The sequence below is a fragment of the Apis cerana genome, linkage group LG15 (genome assembly GCF_029169275.1).
Source record: "Apis cerana isolate GH-2021 linkage group LG15, AcerK_1.0, whole genome shotgun sequence".
Classification (NCBI taxonomy): Eukaryota; Metazoa; Arthropoda; class Insecta; order Hymenoptera; family Apidae; genus Apis; species Apis cerana.
The window spans coordinates 8,691,654-8,709,426 of record NC_083866.1 but is presented as its reverse complement, the minus strand read 5'-3'; the positions used below and the strand labels follow the sequence as shown (position 1 = coordinate 8,709,426).

Below are 17,773 nucleotides of genomic sequence, written 5' to 3'. Positions count from 1 at the left end.
AGTATCCAAATCCTTTGGAATCGAGCCACCTTGTCTCGTTCATCTTTCGAAATAATTTTTCGAGACGATTTTGTGGGGCGAGCTTCTTTTCTTTCGTTTCATCGAGAAGAAATAAAAGGAGACCAAGAGTTTTTGGGTTGAACGAGTGATATCAAATATTTTCGCTACCATATTGATTTTGAACGATTCTTGAGAAAAATTATTTTCATCAAATGTTGGCCTGTTATGCGATCCAAAAATAAGATCATTTGTTCGATATTAATTTTAAAAATTTTAAAGTGGATTAACGGATCTCTAAACTCGAATCGAATCACTGTAATGGAAATTTTTAATTTCCTTTTCGAAAAAATTGTATTCCATCGGATACTTTTTCGTGGAGGTAAATTTTTCTAAGGTCGAAAAGAAAGTCTGTGCGCGACCCGTTCGAAGGATCGGAGGAAAGGGAGACGTATTTAAAGCGATCGAGACGAGGCTCCTATTCATAGCGTGGACATTTTTAAAATTGGTTTGAACGTCAAGCAATCGGGGGTAAGGCATCTATCTGTGTATGCCTGTAAAACTAGGGTAAAACGTCTACACCGCTAGAACCGGTTGAAAATACTTTTCACGGGAGGCAAACTTTGAAGATGTTGCCAGGTCACCCCGAGTGGCCATGCACCCTCCCGCTTTCACACCCTAATCTCAGCCCAAACAATCTTCTTTCACGTTTTTCCAACGCTCAGAATTTTCTCACCGTCAAATTAAATATTCACCCTTTCCAACTTTTATCTCCGCCTCCAAAGTCGAGAGATCGAACGCGGACGAAGGAAAGGAAGGGAAAGGAATCGGGCTTCCACAACGGTGCACGAACGAAAACTACAGTTTTCTTCGTCCACCTTTAAGACGCACCTTGGACGATTTAATTGAGGAATTTTTCTCGGTACGATGAGTCGATCATACATGGAAGAATTCACGATCGATATACGAATCTTTTCCTTCGTTTTATCGGCAAGTTATCTTCGATTCACTTTCACGGATATACGGATCGGAGGGAAATAATTTTGCGAAAATGTTTTTGGGACGTGCGGTTCCGGAAATCAATTTTTCCCTCTCGTAACAGAAGCTGGAATCAAAAATTTCGAGAGTTATATCCGAGGAATGGGGAGAAAAATTTTTCGTTTCACCAGAGAAAACTTTGAATCACGGATTTTGTTCGTTCGAGATCATATTTCATCGTTAGAAGAAATTTTGTTACGCTGTTTAAAATTTTTACACCGAATTTTCAGAATTCTCGTTTCGTGTGTAATATACGTATGTAATATATATATACACACACTCACATACATTTCAGATTCAACGAGAGGGGAAATAAATCAAGTTTTATCGCATTTATCACGAGAAAAGTACATTTGGCGATGTAATTTGAATTATTGGCGGGCGTGCGTGAATAACGCGAGTACGGATATTAAAACACGTATGATCACGTAGCCGTAATTAATGACGTCGATACCGATGTATCATTATCGGCATCGATAAAAACTCGCATCGTTTCGTAATATCATTCCGCGCGAATACGCGAAACGCTTCGACTCGAAGGGGAAATTTACACCGTAAATTCGTCTCACCTCGTCCCGAAGAAAACGGTGAGCGACTCGAAAGTTTTAACCGATGTGCGTACAACGATATTGCAGATGGAAGTGAATTATCGTGAATTATATCCGGTTTAACGAGGAAACTTTGGAAACAATTCGAAAAAAAGTCACGAACTTGGCGGAGAATGGAATTGTTTAAGTGTTATTTTTCGAGAAAAAAAAGAGAGGGGGGGAAGAATCACGCGTGATCCGTGCAAAGTCATCGAATGTGTCGGATAGAATTCGCTTATTGTTGTTGTTTGGCTGGAAAGAAAATTGCGGGGCGAGGTCAAGTCACCTCGTTATCGGGCTCTTAAAATTTTCAGGGCGAGCGGAGGGAGCGAGCGAACCCAACAAGGAGCAGTCGTTAACGCTATACTGAAAATTTCAAACCTATCGTCGGCCCTCGTCAGCTGATCCACTCCTCCTCCTCCTCTGCAATATTCAACGGAAATGTAGGCCAATGTTTTCCCGACCGTTCATGCCGATTAATGAAAACAATATCGAATCGAAGGGCGACCTCTGTTCTCTCCTCACTTTTTCTCTCATTTCTCGTGAAGAGAAAGTGTATCGATTTCGAGCGATCGACTCGAAAAAATTGATCAAATTTAATTGCACCTCGGGAAACCGAGTGCTAAAGCGATGCTTGGATGGCGATCCAAATTCTTCAAAGTCCTTTCAACGGATCTAGGAAACGTTGTTCTTTGATGAATATAAGAAACGTGTAAACAAAAAATTGGAATTATTCCTCGCCAAGATAAAATCCATTCCAGGATTATAAATTAATCCTCGTACGTAATTTAATTAAACGCAGTTTCGCGGTTCTTGAAGAAAAAAGAGCGATATCATGAACGCGTCACGTCGGGAGAAAAGAACGTATATCTTAGAACAAATTATACTATTAATCCAAATTCTAAAGAAGAAATTAATGAACCAATTATCGATTATGAAAAGTGTTCGATCGATCGTCGTATCGATTCGAGAAGAAGAACTCTGCGGAACTGGAAACTTGAATAAATGTGCGAAGCAAGAGGATAGGTGTCCCTTAGCCTCTGGAGATAACGAAATTCGAATTTGTGCACAAGCTCGATAACGGCGATAATTGGAAAAAATGAAGGATCTCGGAAGGAAATTTGGCTGGAAGAAATTGTGAATCGACTCCCCGAGACGCAAACGAAGAAGCAAGGAGGATGTTTGGTCCCACGACGGATTGATTCCGCTAATCGGGTGGATTGGAATCGCGGCATCGATCGGAGCGAAATGTACGCGATCGAGAGATATCCTGGTAGCGAGCACTTGGGAATTACTTTGGAATGGATGTAACGAGAGAAACGTCGCGCCCGTCCAACTTGTGCGCGATCGGTCGAAACTTTGCCCTCTCTGTGCGCGCACATATCTGTCTATATAAAGCCTGGAAAGTCTCGAGGGTCTGATTTGGAGCAGTTTCTGGCTAGCGAATGGAAAAAGTATACAAAAATATACGTATCCGAGATCGAAGTTGCAAAATCCAATCTCTTGGAGGTAAACGAATTCAAGAGCTCTTTTCTCCATTCTCTTAATTTTAGATCGTTCGTGGACGAATGCAATCGTTGTTCGATTTTTCGTAATGTTTTGGGAAGAAACGTAGACGTCGATCGTCTTTGCGCGAAGCGAACGAGCGAAGGAAGGGGAAAGGAAAATCGATATTTGGCGGTGGAGGGGATAGGGAGGCATATTTGCTCTCCGCGGAACGAAGGCTCATTAACTTGCCGCCAAACAACGCGTCGCGCCTTTCGTTTTCCTCTCTCTCTCTCTCTCTCTTCGTTGCCTTCTTCCTGCGCTTCGGTGTCGAGTGTTTTATTTCGTAGAGGAGATCAGCATTGTTACGGAAGTGCTTCGCGTCTCGTCTTCTCCTTCCGTCGACTGCGTGGCCCCTTTCAGTCCATTGCGAGCCGAGTCTCTTTTGTTTTTCCTTCCCTCCTTTCTTTCTTTTTCCTTTCCCTTTTATTTACATCTCGGCGAAATACAGCGGAACGGATGGAAAATTGATCGCGAGTCCAGATCTCCGTCTTCCTCGCTCGTCCGAGTCGAACTCGCAATTATAAGGAAGCGCTCGTTACAGGATATTAGGGGGGCGAAAGAAGAATTCTCTTTGTCGAGAAGGGAGAGCCACGTGGGTTTTATTCTCGAGTATCGTCGATGACGTAACGAGATTCGAACAACGTGAGCGCGAAAATCCTGACCGCCTCTCTTAGTTCGCATTCTCACGAGGAGGAAGGAAAAAGCGAGGAGACAATCTTCTGGATGATTGATTAGAACGGAAATGGAACACGGATCACGGGTGGAATTCGGATTGCTCGATAGTACGAACGATTATACATATCCTACGTGATCCTTCGAGTAATAGAAGAGAGGCAACACAATTCGTGCGATATTGAAAGTTCACAACGATTTAACGTTCCCCCTCGCTATCTCTTCGATCGATCCTTTTTCTAAGGGAAATGCATTTTTCCTTATCCCCTCGGCAAAAATCTTGGCGGGTGGAAATTTCGAACCCTCTCCTTCTTCGTTAAACTTGTACCATCGATGAATCCGATGGAATGGCTGCGATATGTAATTTTCTTTTTTTTCTATATATTTTAAAAAATCATCTCCATCTTTTTGAATTACTGCATTTCTTTCGCGAATTCCATCTCCAAAATCGTTCCAACAAATAAATACAGAATTGAATAACAAATCTACAACAAATGTTACGATTATCGATAATTTATATTTTACACGTTTCTGTTTCTAGCAAAACAGGACCACCGTTGTCGAAACTCGAGCTAGGAACTTTAAACGATTCCACATTTCGGATCAAACTTGTAATAATTATCGATAATAAATAATCGAGCGAATCGTGCGCGCACATCGCGAGGAAAGAAAGAAAGAAAGAAAGAAAAATGGATTCTTTATTTCTCATCTTCCGCGAAGGAGAATTCTCGAGGAGTAGGGAAAACGAATCGTGGAATCCGGCTACGTGATGGGGTTTTAAAATATCGAAGCGGGAAAATATTCCAGCAAAAGTGGGGAGGATTCTCATGCATTGCTTAGAGGAACGGACGATAGGCGGGGGAAGAATCCAATAAGAGGGAGGCCTTTATTCTCAAGGGTGAGCCGTACAGGAAAATTACCCTCGAGCCGAGCCCTTTCTTCCCATAATTAATAATTCACTATCCGCAGCCACTAACGCAGCATACAGTAACCCGTGTCATTTTCGCAAATTTCATATTTCAATTTCCATCCCACGCCGTCGAAAACCATTTCGAACGTTTCTGTTAGAAAAATAACCACCCGTTCCTTTGTTTACGAGCTATACTCGGCGTGTTCGAATTAACGCGCAGTTTGTCCTTCAAACGTTTATTAAGCACGCGAGAGCGAGAGAGAGCGAGCGAGGTGAGAGGGAGAATGGATGGACGGATGGATGCACGCCGCTATTCGAATGTCCGCCACGTCGAGTCGCGTTTTCCGTTCGAATTCCGTCCGTGCTCGATTGATAACTCGGGACCAGAAAGAGAAGACGGAGGAGGGGCGGTGCCAGATGCGGCTTAATTATCGGAGGGGCAGGGTTTGTTGTTATTGTGGTTGGTCGCCGGGCTAGAAGCACGTACGCACAGAGGCGGAACGAAGCGCGTGGGCCACGTGCGTCGTATGAATAACTACGCTCGCGGATTATCCCATAATCGAAGGCAGAGGGACGGGACGAGTCTTGACGCATGATTGATCACAGCCAACCTCGTTGTACGATTAATGCGAAATAATTACCGGAGTAAGCAGAATTAATGGCAACCTGTCCATATGAAAACGGCGGTGATTCCTGCGAATCCAAGGCATCGTTGCGGTGAGTTATGGTTCAGCCGTATTCGACGCTCCATGTCCCATTCTATACAGATAATTTCCTCACCGAGTTGCGCCGCAGAGGAAGGAGAACGAGTCGAAATCTCGCTCTAATTCCTTATTATCGTTATCCTGAATGCCGTTGGGATTATTCGCTCGTAAACGCGATAAGTTATTTAAAAGTTGTTGCAATACGATTTTGATTGTATCATATAATCTTTATTCGATTAAAACAGATAAACGAGATTCCAATTGGCATTTTCTATTTTTATTAAACTTTGTGAAGAAATCCTTCGAATGTTGGGACTACAGCTTCGAGTATTTTATTTTTTAAGAAACAACTTAAACGATAATTGAAATATAATGAATTATTTCTTTTACAGACCACCGTGTTTCATTGTCGTCCCTTTCTCAGGTCACAGGTTATATAATTCTGTCCAAAAATGGTATCGTTTCGATCCTCTAAATACCCAATTTTTTCACTTCATCCATTGCACCCAAATGCCATTGTGGATGTTGTTTGCTCGTGGATTAGCTTCCCTTTTGTCTCTCGATTTGTCTTCGTTTAATATGGATTCGATCTCATTTTCAAGATTCTCCTTTCCGCGTCTGAATTTTTGAAACCTAATATTTCGATACGGGAATAATAAAATAACATAATAAAAAAAACTCTCGAAAAACAGTTAAACTGATACAAAAAAGAGAAATACGAGAGGGGGAATTAAGTAGAGTAAGTTTTCTAAAAACTTACAGGTGTGCCACGCAACTTAACACAATGTATAATTACATCATACGCGTTTAATCGGCCCTGATAAGTCTAACCGAGGGTCGGAAATAACTGATGAGCCTCGATTTTAGTAGAATTTAAAAATTCATCAAAAGATTAAGCGTCAGAGGGCGAGTTAGCACGGATCCAATCCCTTTGATAAGCGACACGTCTTAACATAAATTAACACACCGATGGGATAAAATATTCGTGAGTTGTAATTGCGAGGAAGTCGAATGTTTTTCAAACTTCATCGATCCGATCCAATCTCTCCCTTTCTCTCTCTCCTTTAAACACGCGAGTCGAAAAAAAAAGAAGAAGAAAGAGGAATACATCTGTTTATCGATCATTCCACACACGGAAATTCCGGTTTTGCAGAAAATGTTTCCGATCCATTTAACCTCCGTTGAAACGGGATCGACGTACAAACAACTTCGTCGATTCAATTAGAGATTCAACGCTCCCCCCTCCACCCCGCTTCACTCGAGATAATGAGACAGAAGCTCGACACGGTTCTCGCTCAGGCGAGTCTGATCCAGCGCTGGTCGCCTACGGCTCGCATCGAACAGTCGAAGGATTTTTACCCTCTCGTCCGATTGGACGCGGGAATCGGAGCTTTCCACCTATCAATCCGTGGTTGAGCGTGGAAAAGGGCGGCCATTGATTATTCGAAAGAATAATTGCGTGCGCGTGATTCGTGGAGAACTGTCCAAATTAAACCGCGGATTTTTAGAATTTTTAAATCACCCGAGCCGCGGTGTTTAATTTTAGTTTTCTCGGTTTTAAACGCGAGAACAGTGACGAATATTTGGAGTGTGGGGAATTTAGAGTTAGTCTCGAAATTAAAATTCGTCTTCACTCGTCAGAACTTCGACAAGTGTAAGAATTAATAGTAGAGAGGAAAATGGCGAATTTTCAAGCGTCGATTTTTGATTCCGAATTGCCGAGAATTTTAAAAAGATCAATTTTGTAAACTTACTTGTCCTTCTCCAACTTGTTCAATTTCCAACATTTCATTTATATATATCCAATTTTTTTCTTTCCTTATCTTCTCGTGTCCATCCTGTTTTTCGAGAGAGAAAATCATTGGCGAAGGGATCCAGTATATATATCGACTGCAAAAGCGAGGGGACTCGAACGTTTTCGGGATCAATCCGACATTTCCTTGCGTGCACGACTGCGGTCGCCGCATTCGACCATTTCCCGTCTCTTTCTTCGCCTTCGATACTTTTCCAACTTTTACCGACAGATGTATAATATCGATTTCCGCGGCCGAGTTTCACGCCGATCCTCCCTCGGCAGATATTCCCCTTTGATCAATCCGACCGACCGATGAAACGCGTATGAAATATGAAAAAAAAAAAAAAATGACTCCCCTTTTCGCTATCAGAGATTCTTTCCTCGGTCGGTCAGTTCTTCTTTTTTCCTTCCGCCCGATGCGAATCCATCTTTTTCCTCAACGTCGCCTCTCTCGTCTCGAAGGATCTTCGAATCGAACGTTTAACACGGGATTCAAAGCAATGGAGAATAATGAATTCGAGAATGGAGATGTATTCCCCTCTTGGAAGTAATTGTTTGAATTATCGGGTGGGTGGTTCGATCAACAACCGTGCACGTATACGCGTTTGGCTGAGAAGAATAAGAAACGATGGGAATAACTTGGGTGTATAAATCCGATACACCGTGCTCCCGTGTGATTTCCAATGTTGAATATTGACCGGCCCCACCAAGTGCGAATCGATCGCAAATAAAAATATCTGACCGACTATACGTGTGTATATATATATATATATATATGTATATATATATACTACATCGAACGAACATCGTTAAATATTTGCGCTTTGTTATGCTTTATACGGATCCCGTTGAAATTGCGATTAAACGAATCGACGAAACGAGCCCTTTTCTGCTCCTGTTGGATTTGCGATCACGCGAATGTATCTCCCGAAACTTACATGTATCAACGAGACAAAAATCAAATTTTCGACGAGAATTTTAATTGAAGAGGCTCGAGAATCGATGAATCTTAAAATCGTGAAATCATATTTCCGATTCTGAGGAAATAAAGTGCGGGACGAGAAAAATATCGGGGAAATATTCTCGCGAGACGATTTCATAGGCTCTTCAAACCGAGACTTTTTCTCTTTCTCTCTCTCTTTCTCTCCGTCTTTTTCTCGACGCGTCGAAAGAGACTAGTTTTGTTTGGCTGTTTGCTTTCGATACGCAGCATCGAGGTGGATGCGCAGCTCTCAGTGCGCATCGATGCTCGTCGCCCAGCGTTACAGTGTATAAACATTTATTCTGTCCATCGTTTCGTTGGAGAGAAGTGATTTTTGCCTGGATCGCGCACAGGGATCGTCTTTTATCGCGTTTACGTTCGCGCTTCCATGGAAAAAAGAATGGTGGACGAAGACTATCTATCTATCTATCTATCTATCTATCTATCCGTGTCGTTTTCCTTATTCGAAACGATATCGCGGCGATTTAACCGCGAGAGATCGCGTCGTTGACGGGATTGCTCCACTGGCCTGGAACATCGAAAACGGGACTGCGTTTTCTTCGGGTATAATTTTCTGTTTTTACGCGGGCCAAAGTATCGCTCCGCTTCGTAAATTCTTCGTAATCTATCAACCTTTTTGCGACCGTCCCCCGCCCTGTTATGCCTGGCTAACCGATGCACCGTATCTCTCTTCTCATTTGTTGTGGTTCCCTCGATGTTTCTTTTTTCCATCCATCTTTTCTTTCTTTCTTTTTTTCCTTTTTTTTTTAACAGGAAATATTTTCGCGCGCTCCAAAATCTCTCCAAGATTTTCTACCGGAGAAGCTTTTCCTACCGGCAGAGCTCTAATGATCTCGGAGCTACTCCATTAATCGCTACACACGGGGCAAACATATATCGACCATTCGGTTGGATGTATTTTCTTCTATACTTACGAAGAAAAAGTGGCTTAAAAAGCCTTTCGTGACAAGCGACAAGCCAAGTAAAAAAGGGTGCATAAATATTAAAACGAAAGTATATTATATTAAGAACTTTCTTTCTCCGTGCGGCGAGCAATCAATTTCACCGAGTTGTTTGAAATTCTAATTGTTTGCTCTTCGAACGCGGGAAATTTTTTTTTAAAAAAGTTCCATATTTCTAAATTTGTTATTTAGTATTTATAACGTTACAGTGGAACGTACGCGAGACACGTAAAATATCGAGCGGATTTATCGCTCAATCGGAGAATTATCCACTCGCCGTTATATATCAAATATTTCCCTGTTACACCATCCGCATGTATAGTTTCAATTCGGTCGGTAAGAAGTCGAGACCTTTTGAAAGATGCATCGAGGAACGAGGGCAAAGTTTCCTCGCCGCATTTCCCTCGCGAGAGGGTATGTTTATAGCCAGACGGTGATATACCGCCGATAGTATTCCCCTTGGTGGAAAATCCCGTGGCGCAAAGTAAATAAGAGTACTCGTTAGTTCCCGTTCTTTCGCACGGTCTATCATCTTCACCGCGTTTTCACCGAGTCGTTCGAAACTTGCAACTTGGAATTGTTCTCATTGGACTCATGCTTTTAACTCAATGGTTCGTACGACTCGATGGAATCATTGGTTTAAACCCATCGCTCGAATCTACGCTTTTATCGCGTAACATGTTTCGAAGAAAAGAGATTCAAGTGATGGGTTTGATTCGATGGTTTGCGCAACGGTGAAAATGGCTTAAACCCATCGCTCAATTCGAAGCAATTCGTGTTTTACTCAAAAATTCTTAAAGTGTCGGGTTTGAACTTAATGATTGCAATGTTTCAGCTCTTTGTGATGGTTAAACCCATCGCTCAATTCGACGTCTCTATCGCAACGTCTTTCGCTCAAAGGTTCTTAGAGGATTCTTAGGAGATTCGAGTGATGCGCAACGCTGCGAGTGAAAGAGTAAGTTTCAACTGTTTGTGAATCATTGGCTTAGAGGCATCGATTCGATGCCTTTACCGCAACATGTTTCTCTCCAAGGATTCTTAAAGGATTCTTAAAGGAGTGATGGGTTTAACTGAACGGTTCGAACAACCGTTGCGATCGACATAATTTTGTTTCGGTTCTCAAAGCCATCGCTCGAGTCGACGCCTCCGTCTCGATGCGTTTCAACGTTTGCAAGCGGCTCGACGCTTCGTCTTCTCGATTTCTTGCCCGGATACCACCGCTCTGGAATTTCGTTGGTAATTTTGCACGCTCGTTCGAGCATCTTTCACCATCGATGACCGTTCGCGAAAGGACGAAGTTTGGCTCGTGTGAATTATTTCCCCGATGATTCATTTCAAAATCGCTGTGTATTCGATTGTGTTTCGATTACGTACAATTGATTCGAATTTTATTAGAAAATTTAGAGCGATGGGTAAGAAAATTGATTTAAAATCGGAACGTTTCGGGAACACCTCGATTTTTCTCAGCTTCGAAATCACCGTTCGGCAAATAAATTTTCAATTCGGACAAGAGGTGTGTATCACGATCACGCTCTTTTCCTATTGACACAACGTCGAAAGCACGCTGCTCTGTTCCCTCAGAGGTCAGCTCAGACCTCTATATAGCCTCGAAATCTATTGAAAATTCAAATTGAACGAGATCCAAAGCAAACAGCACCTCTCACGCATCGGTACGCGTGTGACGACCGCACGTTCAATCAATGTGTGTTGTCCTTTTGAACCTTCGTTTGCGTTTAACCGCGCTCGCGTGAATTTTCCAAGTTTTTTTATTTATTTCCACGAAAGATAGAAATTAACGCCACCCTATCACGAACCTTAATTTTCACTCCAGTTTCGGATGACGTTTAAATCTCGCGACGAACAAACAAATATACACGAATATAAACAATGGAAAAGTGGTTATGGAGGAGAATTTTACGACATAAAACGAATCCAAGTTTTTTTCCAAATACGATAGCATCGTTTCGTTAATTGCGAGCATAATTTATCGAATCGATGGGCGACGCGCGTACACGTGTCGAGCGTGGAAGGAGAGCAGGTTTCGTTGAAAGCTTCTGCGAAAGCCTCTTCCCGATCGATCCACGGCACACAGGGCGGCGTACTCGACGTATCCTGTTGTTGCAACAATATCGCTGATACCGGATTTCCCGGATGGAAAGAACGCGCCTTTAAACGTCGTGTCCATTCTCTGCTTTCGACGCCCAATTTATGACTCCCCTAAAGTTCGAGGGTCGATTTTATCGTGGAAATTTGTTTTAATTACATTGTTTACAGAAAGCCTTAAATAAACGCGTTTAGTCGAAACAACGTTCGCTTTTCCACATTCGAGCGAGATGTCAATTCTTTGAACCAATATCCGGAGAATGAAAAAGGATAGGAAGAGGAGGAGAAAGAAGAAGAGGAGAAAGAGAAGATTCGTTTTAGTTTAATTTCCTGATTGTTCTATCCAAGCATCGCGATAAAAGAAAAACCTATTTCCCCATTCACGAGGCGGCACTCACCTCCCTTAATAATTTCTCAATTTCAATTTATTCCACCATTTTGCGAAATAACGAGTTTCGATAAAGATTTCGCGTAAGAAAATATTTCTGAAAATATTAATCCAAAAGGTTAGTTTTTTGCTTAGTTGGAACGATCGATGGATCTCTCGTTACGTACGTTGTGTTTACACAAGGAGAATTAACGTGCGAGTGAATTTACACGCGAGTAACGAAAGATAACCGATCCGAACAACGATGATACACCGCGCGTGAAGCTGTTTTGCGCAGCGACGCGATATAAAAAAAAAAAAAAATAGCTCCCTGCGTGTCCCTGGCGTACTTTATTAATTAAAAATGCCAGTCGGTCGGAATTCGCGTTACACATCCCGCTATTCATCGCGAAAGTCAGGATCTTGTTGTCGAGGAGGGGAATTACGTTGATTGTTGCAACGAACAGGTTACGAGTCGCTGTTTCGACGATCTTTATTACGTCGTTTGCAAAATTGGATTTCGATTATTTCGAATCGTTGTAGCTTTTTTTACAACAGGTCTGGAAGATCTGTTGGACAAATTTGTACAACACCATCGATTTAATCCCAGATTGGGAAACACACCGTCTCCCGGGACGCGAAGGACGTGACTCGAATCATCGATAAGACGCGAACCGACAAACTAATCTATTCCATTTTCGAATATTATTAAGATATACGCGCTTTACGAATCTTCACACCGAAACCTCGAAAAAAGATATCCTCAAATTTTTCCACCGGATTCTGTCCTCTGTTCCACTACACCGAGGTCACCGTATCGAAGGAGAAGCGAAAAGAAAACAAACAACGATCGTCCAGCGACGCTCAATTCGCACGTAAATATACGAGATATAAGTCGCACTTTTATAAAACGATGCTCAACGCTTCTGAATCCTATCGTCCAAAGGAGTCGACGTCACTCGAGATGGAGAAAAATCCGGCGACGGCTCGCCTCGGTAGAAAGAGCGGTAGAAACGCGATATAATAACGTTTCGTTGTTGGGGATCGCACGACACGCCTGTCATTTTCCACTCTACTTGGGCACAAAGAGCGGCGGAGGAGGGGAATAAAAAGGATGGCGAGCCTATCCAACGTCTGTGCGCGCGAGGATGTCACTCGTGAGAAAGCGTTGTTCGTGACCTGACGCGCAAACAATGTACCGGCGAAAATATTTCTTCCTGCTGGTTTCCAGACCGGCACTGTAGCGAGCCGCTTATACACGCGCTTGAAACTCGAGCTGCAAGTTTCCGGGGGGCGCGCTTTGCTTCGGAGAAAGTATTGTTTTCGCTCGTGCACCACCGAAATGGTACACCCTTTCAAAACTCGGCGAATGTTACCAGACTACCACGAGAACACGGATACGTACGAAGATTAATACCAACCCGATTTGACGTAATTTGGCTTGGAAAATAAACCGTTCGTCTTGGCTCGAAAAATATGTGTCCGATCTGTCGATCTGCAATTTGCGCTAATCCCGTATATCAAATCCATCGGAAAAAGCATTACGAAATACAGGATGTCGATACCAAAGCGTTACTAATTGAAGCGTAGAATGGTGAAAAATCGTTTCGGGCGGAATTTCGGGGCGGAGTAACGAGGCCGTTATTCAATCACGCGTTCCATATTTCCGATTGACGTTGTGACAAATAATAATAATCGCGAAGGATATTTTCGAAAAAACTCTGCATTAGTTTGATCCCATTTCCTCAAATCAATACCTGTTCATATATATAAACGCCTTTTCCTTTCTCCTGCTTCCTGATCTTCCTCCCTCCTCTCGATTCTCGTCAACGTTTCCCCATTTTGCGAGACCCGTTGCTTGGGTAACAGTTCGCGATTAGATCGGCATACGAATCTATCATCGCTCTTCGAGCAGGTTTCCAAGCTGGAAGAGATGGAGGAATAAATAAAGGAATGGAATCGAGGATGTGCGAGGCGGAATATCGAGCGAGTCGGTCGCGATGGCGAGCCAATTGAACGCGAGTTTCCATCATTCGCGATAACTCTCGTTTAGAGTGTGCTCGTGATTTTCTTCGGCCGATACACGTATCTCTGCTTGAAAATCGCCGCCATGTTCTTTCCCCCTCCGCGAAAAAATGTATAGATTCAGGCTCGATTTTTATTACGTGGAAATTTTTAATTACCCGTAGTTATTATTGCTCTTTGATGAATGTACGTTGTTTAAAGTTAAATACGCCGGGAGATAAATGTTTATTTACTGTTAAGCTGTATAAAATCTCGATCCATTTTTTTTTTAACTCTCAATGCGAACGAAGAGTGTAACGTGCTTTGTTATTCATGAAAATACGATTTGAAAGCTGCTCTCTCTCTCTCTCTCTCCACTTTAATTTCGAACGAAGTTAAAAATGTTACGATCACGATATCGATTAATCGATAATTATATTAATTTATTCTATTATTGTTATGTTTGCGTTTAACAGTGCCGTGTTGTTGGCAATTTACTTTATATGTAAATCAGTATCGTCGATTATTAATTAATTCCATCAATCCCTAGAGATTCGAAAGTAAATCGTTATCATCATCGTAGTAAACTTGCAAAATTTAGAATAAATATTTATGCATTACGGTAAACAACTCTTTACTATGCAACGGTTCCTCTCGTGAAATATGATTATATTTATAACCGCATTACACCTTTGCGACGTATGCATGACGAAAATAAATTTAAGGCGAATATTTATATACACACGCCCGGTACGCGCATCTCCCCTATAAATCGTGTTTGTCCCTTTATTTGCGATATGAAGTTTTTTTTATACACGTGATTCATTATTTCGTTATAAATTTTTGATGTGGTGGCAATTAAAAAAATAATAATAATAATAATAATAATAGGAACAGGCAATGTAATTGCAACGTAAATTTCCGCTTGTGACCAATTTTTCGTACTTGGATCGAGTTGGATGGAGGGAGAAACGATTCGAAATGATTTTTAGTTAGATCAGAGGAGAAGAAAAAGATTTGGGGAGAAAATCTTCGTTTAAATTAAACGATGCGTGAGTGTGTGTGTGAAAAAGAATTTGACGTGACGCGAAAATGTGTCGTGTTCTTGAAACATTTTGACCATTTCTTTTTAAAAGTGCGCGCCATTGTTGATCACCGTTTACGAAAGAGTCGCTCTTTGTTCCCATCGAGTCGACTAGCTTTTTATATTCGCGATAGAATATGTGACACCCGGTGGAACGGTAATGCGAAATTGCAAGAAAAAAGAAAGGAGAAAACGTTGAAATCTATCTCACTTGGAAGGACAAGAAGGGACATCGTAAATAACGCTCGAAAGAATCGTGTCCGACCTCATCGCTAATGCATAAAGCGACACGTTCAAGAGTGATAAATTTCATTCACGTATAAATCTTATTTTCCATTCTCCCCTCCATTCCCCTCCCCCTATTAACGATCCTCAAAACCGTATCACGTATCTTTCAAAAAGAAAGAAAATTTACCACCGATTCAAACGACGCATATTGCTTCTTTATTATTCTACCACCGCATTCATTTATTCCACGAACGAAACGCAAGAAAAATACGCGCGTGTTCGAAACAAGGACTTGGAAAAATTGGAAGAGCATTCGATCCGCTAAGGAGGAAGAAAGGAGGAAAGAAAACAGAGCGAGTAAAAAGAAGAGAGAGAGAGAGGGGAGAAGAAAAATAAAGGCGAAGAAATATATAGTTGATCGCGTCGCTTTTCAGCAATGTCAGCAGTCGCCGGTGGTTTTCAGGCCGACAACGCGAAACGGGGTCACCGATCGCATTGTACCGCTTTACCGAGTGGAGGACCGAGGCACTTCGCAACAATTCATGCACTTTTGACCTTTGCCGCGTTTCCCTCTACGCGAGAGAGTGCAACTGGAACGGCCTACTTCTTGCATGGACCCAAGTCGACGCTAATACAATTTCGAGGCAGCGTCGAGGGCAAGTATCAACGCATACCAACCTATAAGCCACAAACTGTTCACTGCTCGGAAAGAAGTCTCGTTTGGTTAATGTAGGAGGAAACGCTGCTGTTTTCACGCTGTATTTTTCTGTTTAGCCTTTGTATCGCGTATATTAATCCGATCGTGATAGAGGCAGGCAATAAATTTTTGTTGTTTCTCATAATATGTATAGGTTAATTATAATTCTTGTACGAATAAGCTAGATATATTGTAGATAATTTCGAAAATATTTCTTCCAGTCTACTACTACTGTACACCGTGCGGTTTGTAAACAAAGCGTCGAGAGTGGGGATAGGCGGTCCTAGCGAAAGACCTCCTTTTGCCACTAATGAACTAGTACGTAGTTTATACTCGTAAGTCACGGATGTATCTTAGTACAATGTTTATTAATTCGATACGAGTCTCTTCTGCTATCGAGATCGAGCTGATTTTGCTCGATTTGAAGTAATCTTGAACGTGATTTGCGCCAACATGTAATCTGTTACGATTTACGGTGTAAGGTAAGCAATTACCGTGCTTTTTTTAACGCGTGACTTCTTATTTATCATATATAAATTATATACGCGGAAGAAATCACTTGTATTTTCCTCGAAAACTTTACGAAGTCTCAATTTTCCATCGTAAAAAAATAAAACGCCAATATTTCTCCTCGATTGAAAACTTTCCGTCGAATATACGCTTATTAAAGCGCGAGGGTAAAGCCGCGGCCACTCCTTTCGCCATTCTATTTATCGTTATACGCCAGTTTTATTGGAGTTCTCAGGGGCAGCCGCTCAAAGAGCCAGAGATTTCGGATGTTAATTTATTTCATTTCGCGGAGGAAAAGGGGTTCATGAAAAATCTAGGCCGGATTCCACCCACGTGTAGCTTCGAAACGTGCTTCGAGTCGCGTCATTTCACAGTATCCGCGTTAATCGGTGGACAGTACTGTTCACTATCCCGTGGAAAACCCATGTGAACGTGTGAAAATAATAGCCATCCGCGTCCTGAGATCATTTAAATTTCACGAGTTCAACGAGTAAAACAAACCACACGACATAACGTTTAACTGAACTTCTTTAACTGTTGGCGGATAACGGTCAAGATGGAAATTGAAGTTTATTTGAAGGCTACTGCGAAGAGTAAAGTCTTGAAGTTTAAAATCATCGCAGATAATTCTCCAAAATATGAAACAGATCGTTTCATTTTTTAAATATATTCGCCGTTTCTTGCGATTCACTTCTGACCTTGCTTTGACTCGCAAACCGTCCCAAAACAACACACACACACTCGCTTCTCGGTAAGCGAGTCGTCCTGCTGCCTATTTCGCGTGGCTAAAAACGAAACTAACGTCGACCAATGTCGAATATTACGTATCCAGTGTTGCCGGTTGAACCTTGGCAGCCGAGTTTATTTAGAGGACTGCACACTTTTATTCGGAATCGTTGTCGTAACGGATATTACCGCGGCAATTTCGCGTCGTTGTATACACTTGTGGAAAGGAAAGAAAAAAAAGAGAGAAAGAGAGAGAGAGAGAAAAAGTGAGTTTTGTTCGCCGTTTGTCCAAGTACCTTTTACAAACGAAATTAACGAACGGATTATGCGAAGGGATCGTGCACGCGGATAAAAAGAACGCAAGTGGTATAATTCGTATATAAAAGGATATTTGATCAACGTTGAAGTGGTTGTCGTTGGAAGGGGGGAAGGGGGAGATAGTGCTTCCAACTTGTTAATATCGTGGACGATTCATCTTTCGCTTCGCTGGAACGTATTTAACAAACGTTTATCGCCATTTTTTCCCAGCTTTCTTTTTTCAAACGTTGAAATTACACGGTAATAGCGTAACCGTGTTTCATTTAGATACTCTCGTCAATTGTTTTAAAAGTGTTATTGTAAACTAGTGCGGTCGTTGTCTATCGGCTAAAATTTTGTTCAAAGATCGCGAAAATTCGGAGGGTAAAAATGTTTGCTCTAAAGATACGATTTATCCAACTTTTCGATAAGAATTATCTGGCACAAATTCAAGTTAAACGCGCGCCCGATAAAAAGTTTTCGAAAAGTTTCTGCGAGCTTCTGGTCACTTTTTCTTCAGATTTCCTTGATATATTTATGCGCGCGTTCTCGATCATGTTAA

At 41.9% G+C, this 17,773-nt stretch overlaps 1 protein-coding gene across 9 annotated transcripts in view; it reads left to right on the top strand.

The window, feature by feature from the left end:
* LOC107997420 (suppressor of lurcher protein 1) overlaps window positions 1-17,773 on the top strand; it is a 317,598-nt gene that overhangs the window by 22,228 nt on the left and 277,597 nt on the right. For 2 of the 9 annotated variants that reach the window (XM_028666505.2, XM_062086071.1), the window contains exon 2: window positions 10,031-10,150. The exons of 3 other annotated variants lie outside the window; for them this stretch is intronic. In XM_028666505.2, the coding sequence (XP_028522306.2) occupies window positions 10,127-10,150 (24 nt within the window). In that variant the 5' untranslated portion in view covers window positions 10,031-10,126. Of the gene's footprint in view, window positions 1-10,030; window positions 10,151-15,415; window positions 15,638-15,904; window positions 16,161-17,060; window positions 17,181-17,773 lie in introns of those variants that run through there. 4 more of the 9 variants (XM_062086067.1, XM_062086066.1, XM_017056004.3 and 1 more) reach the window with 4 other exon arrangements.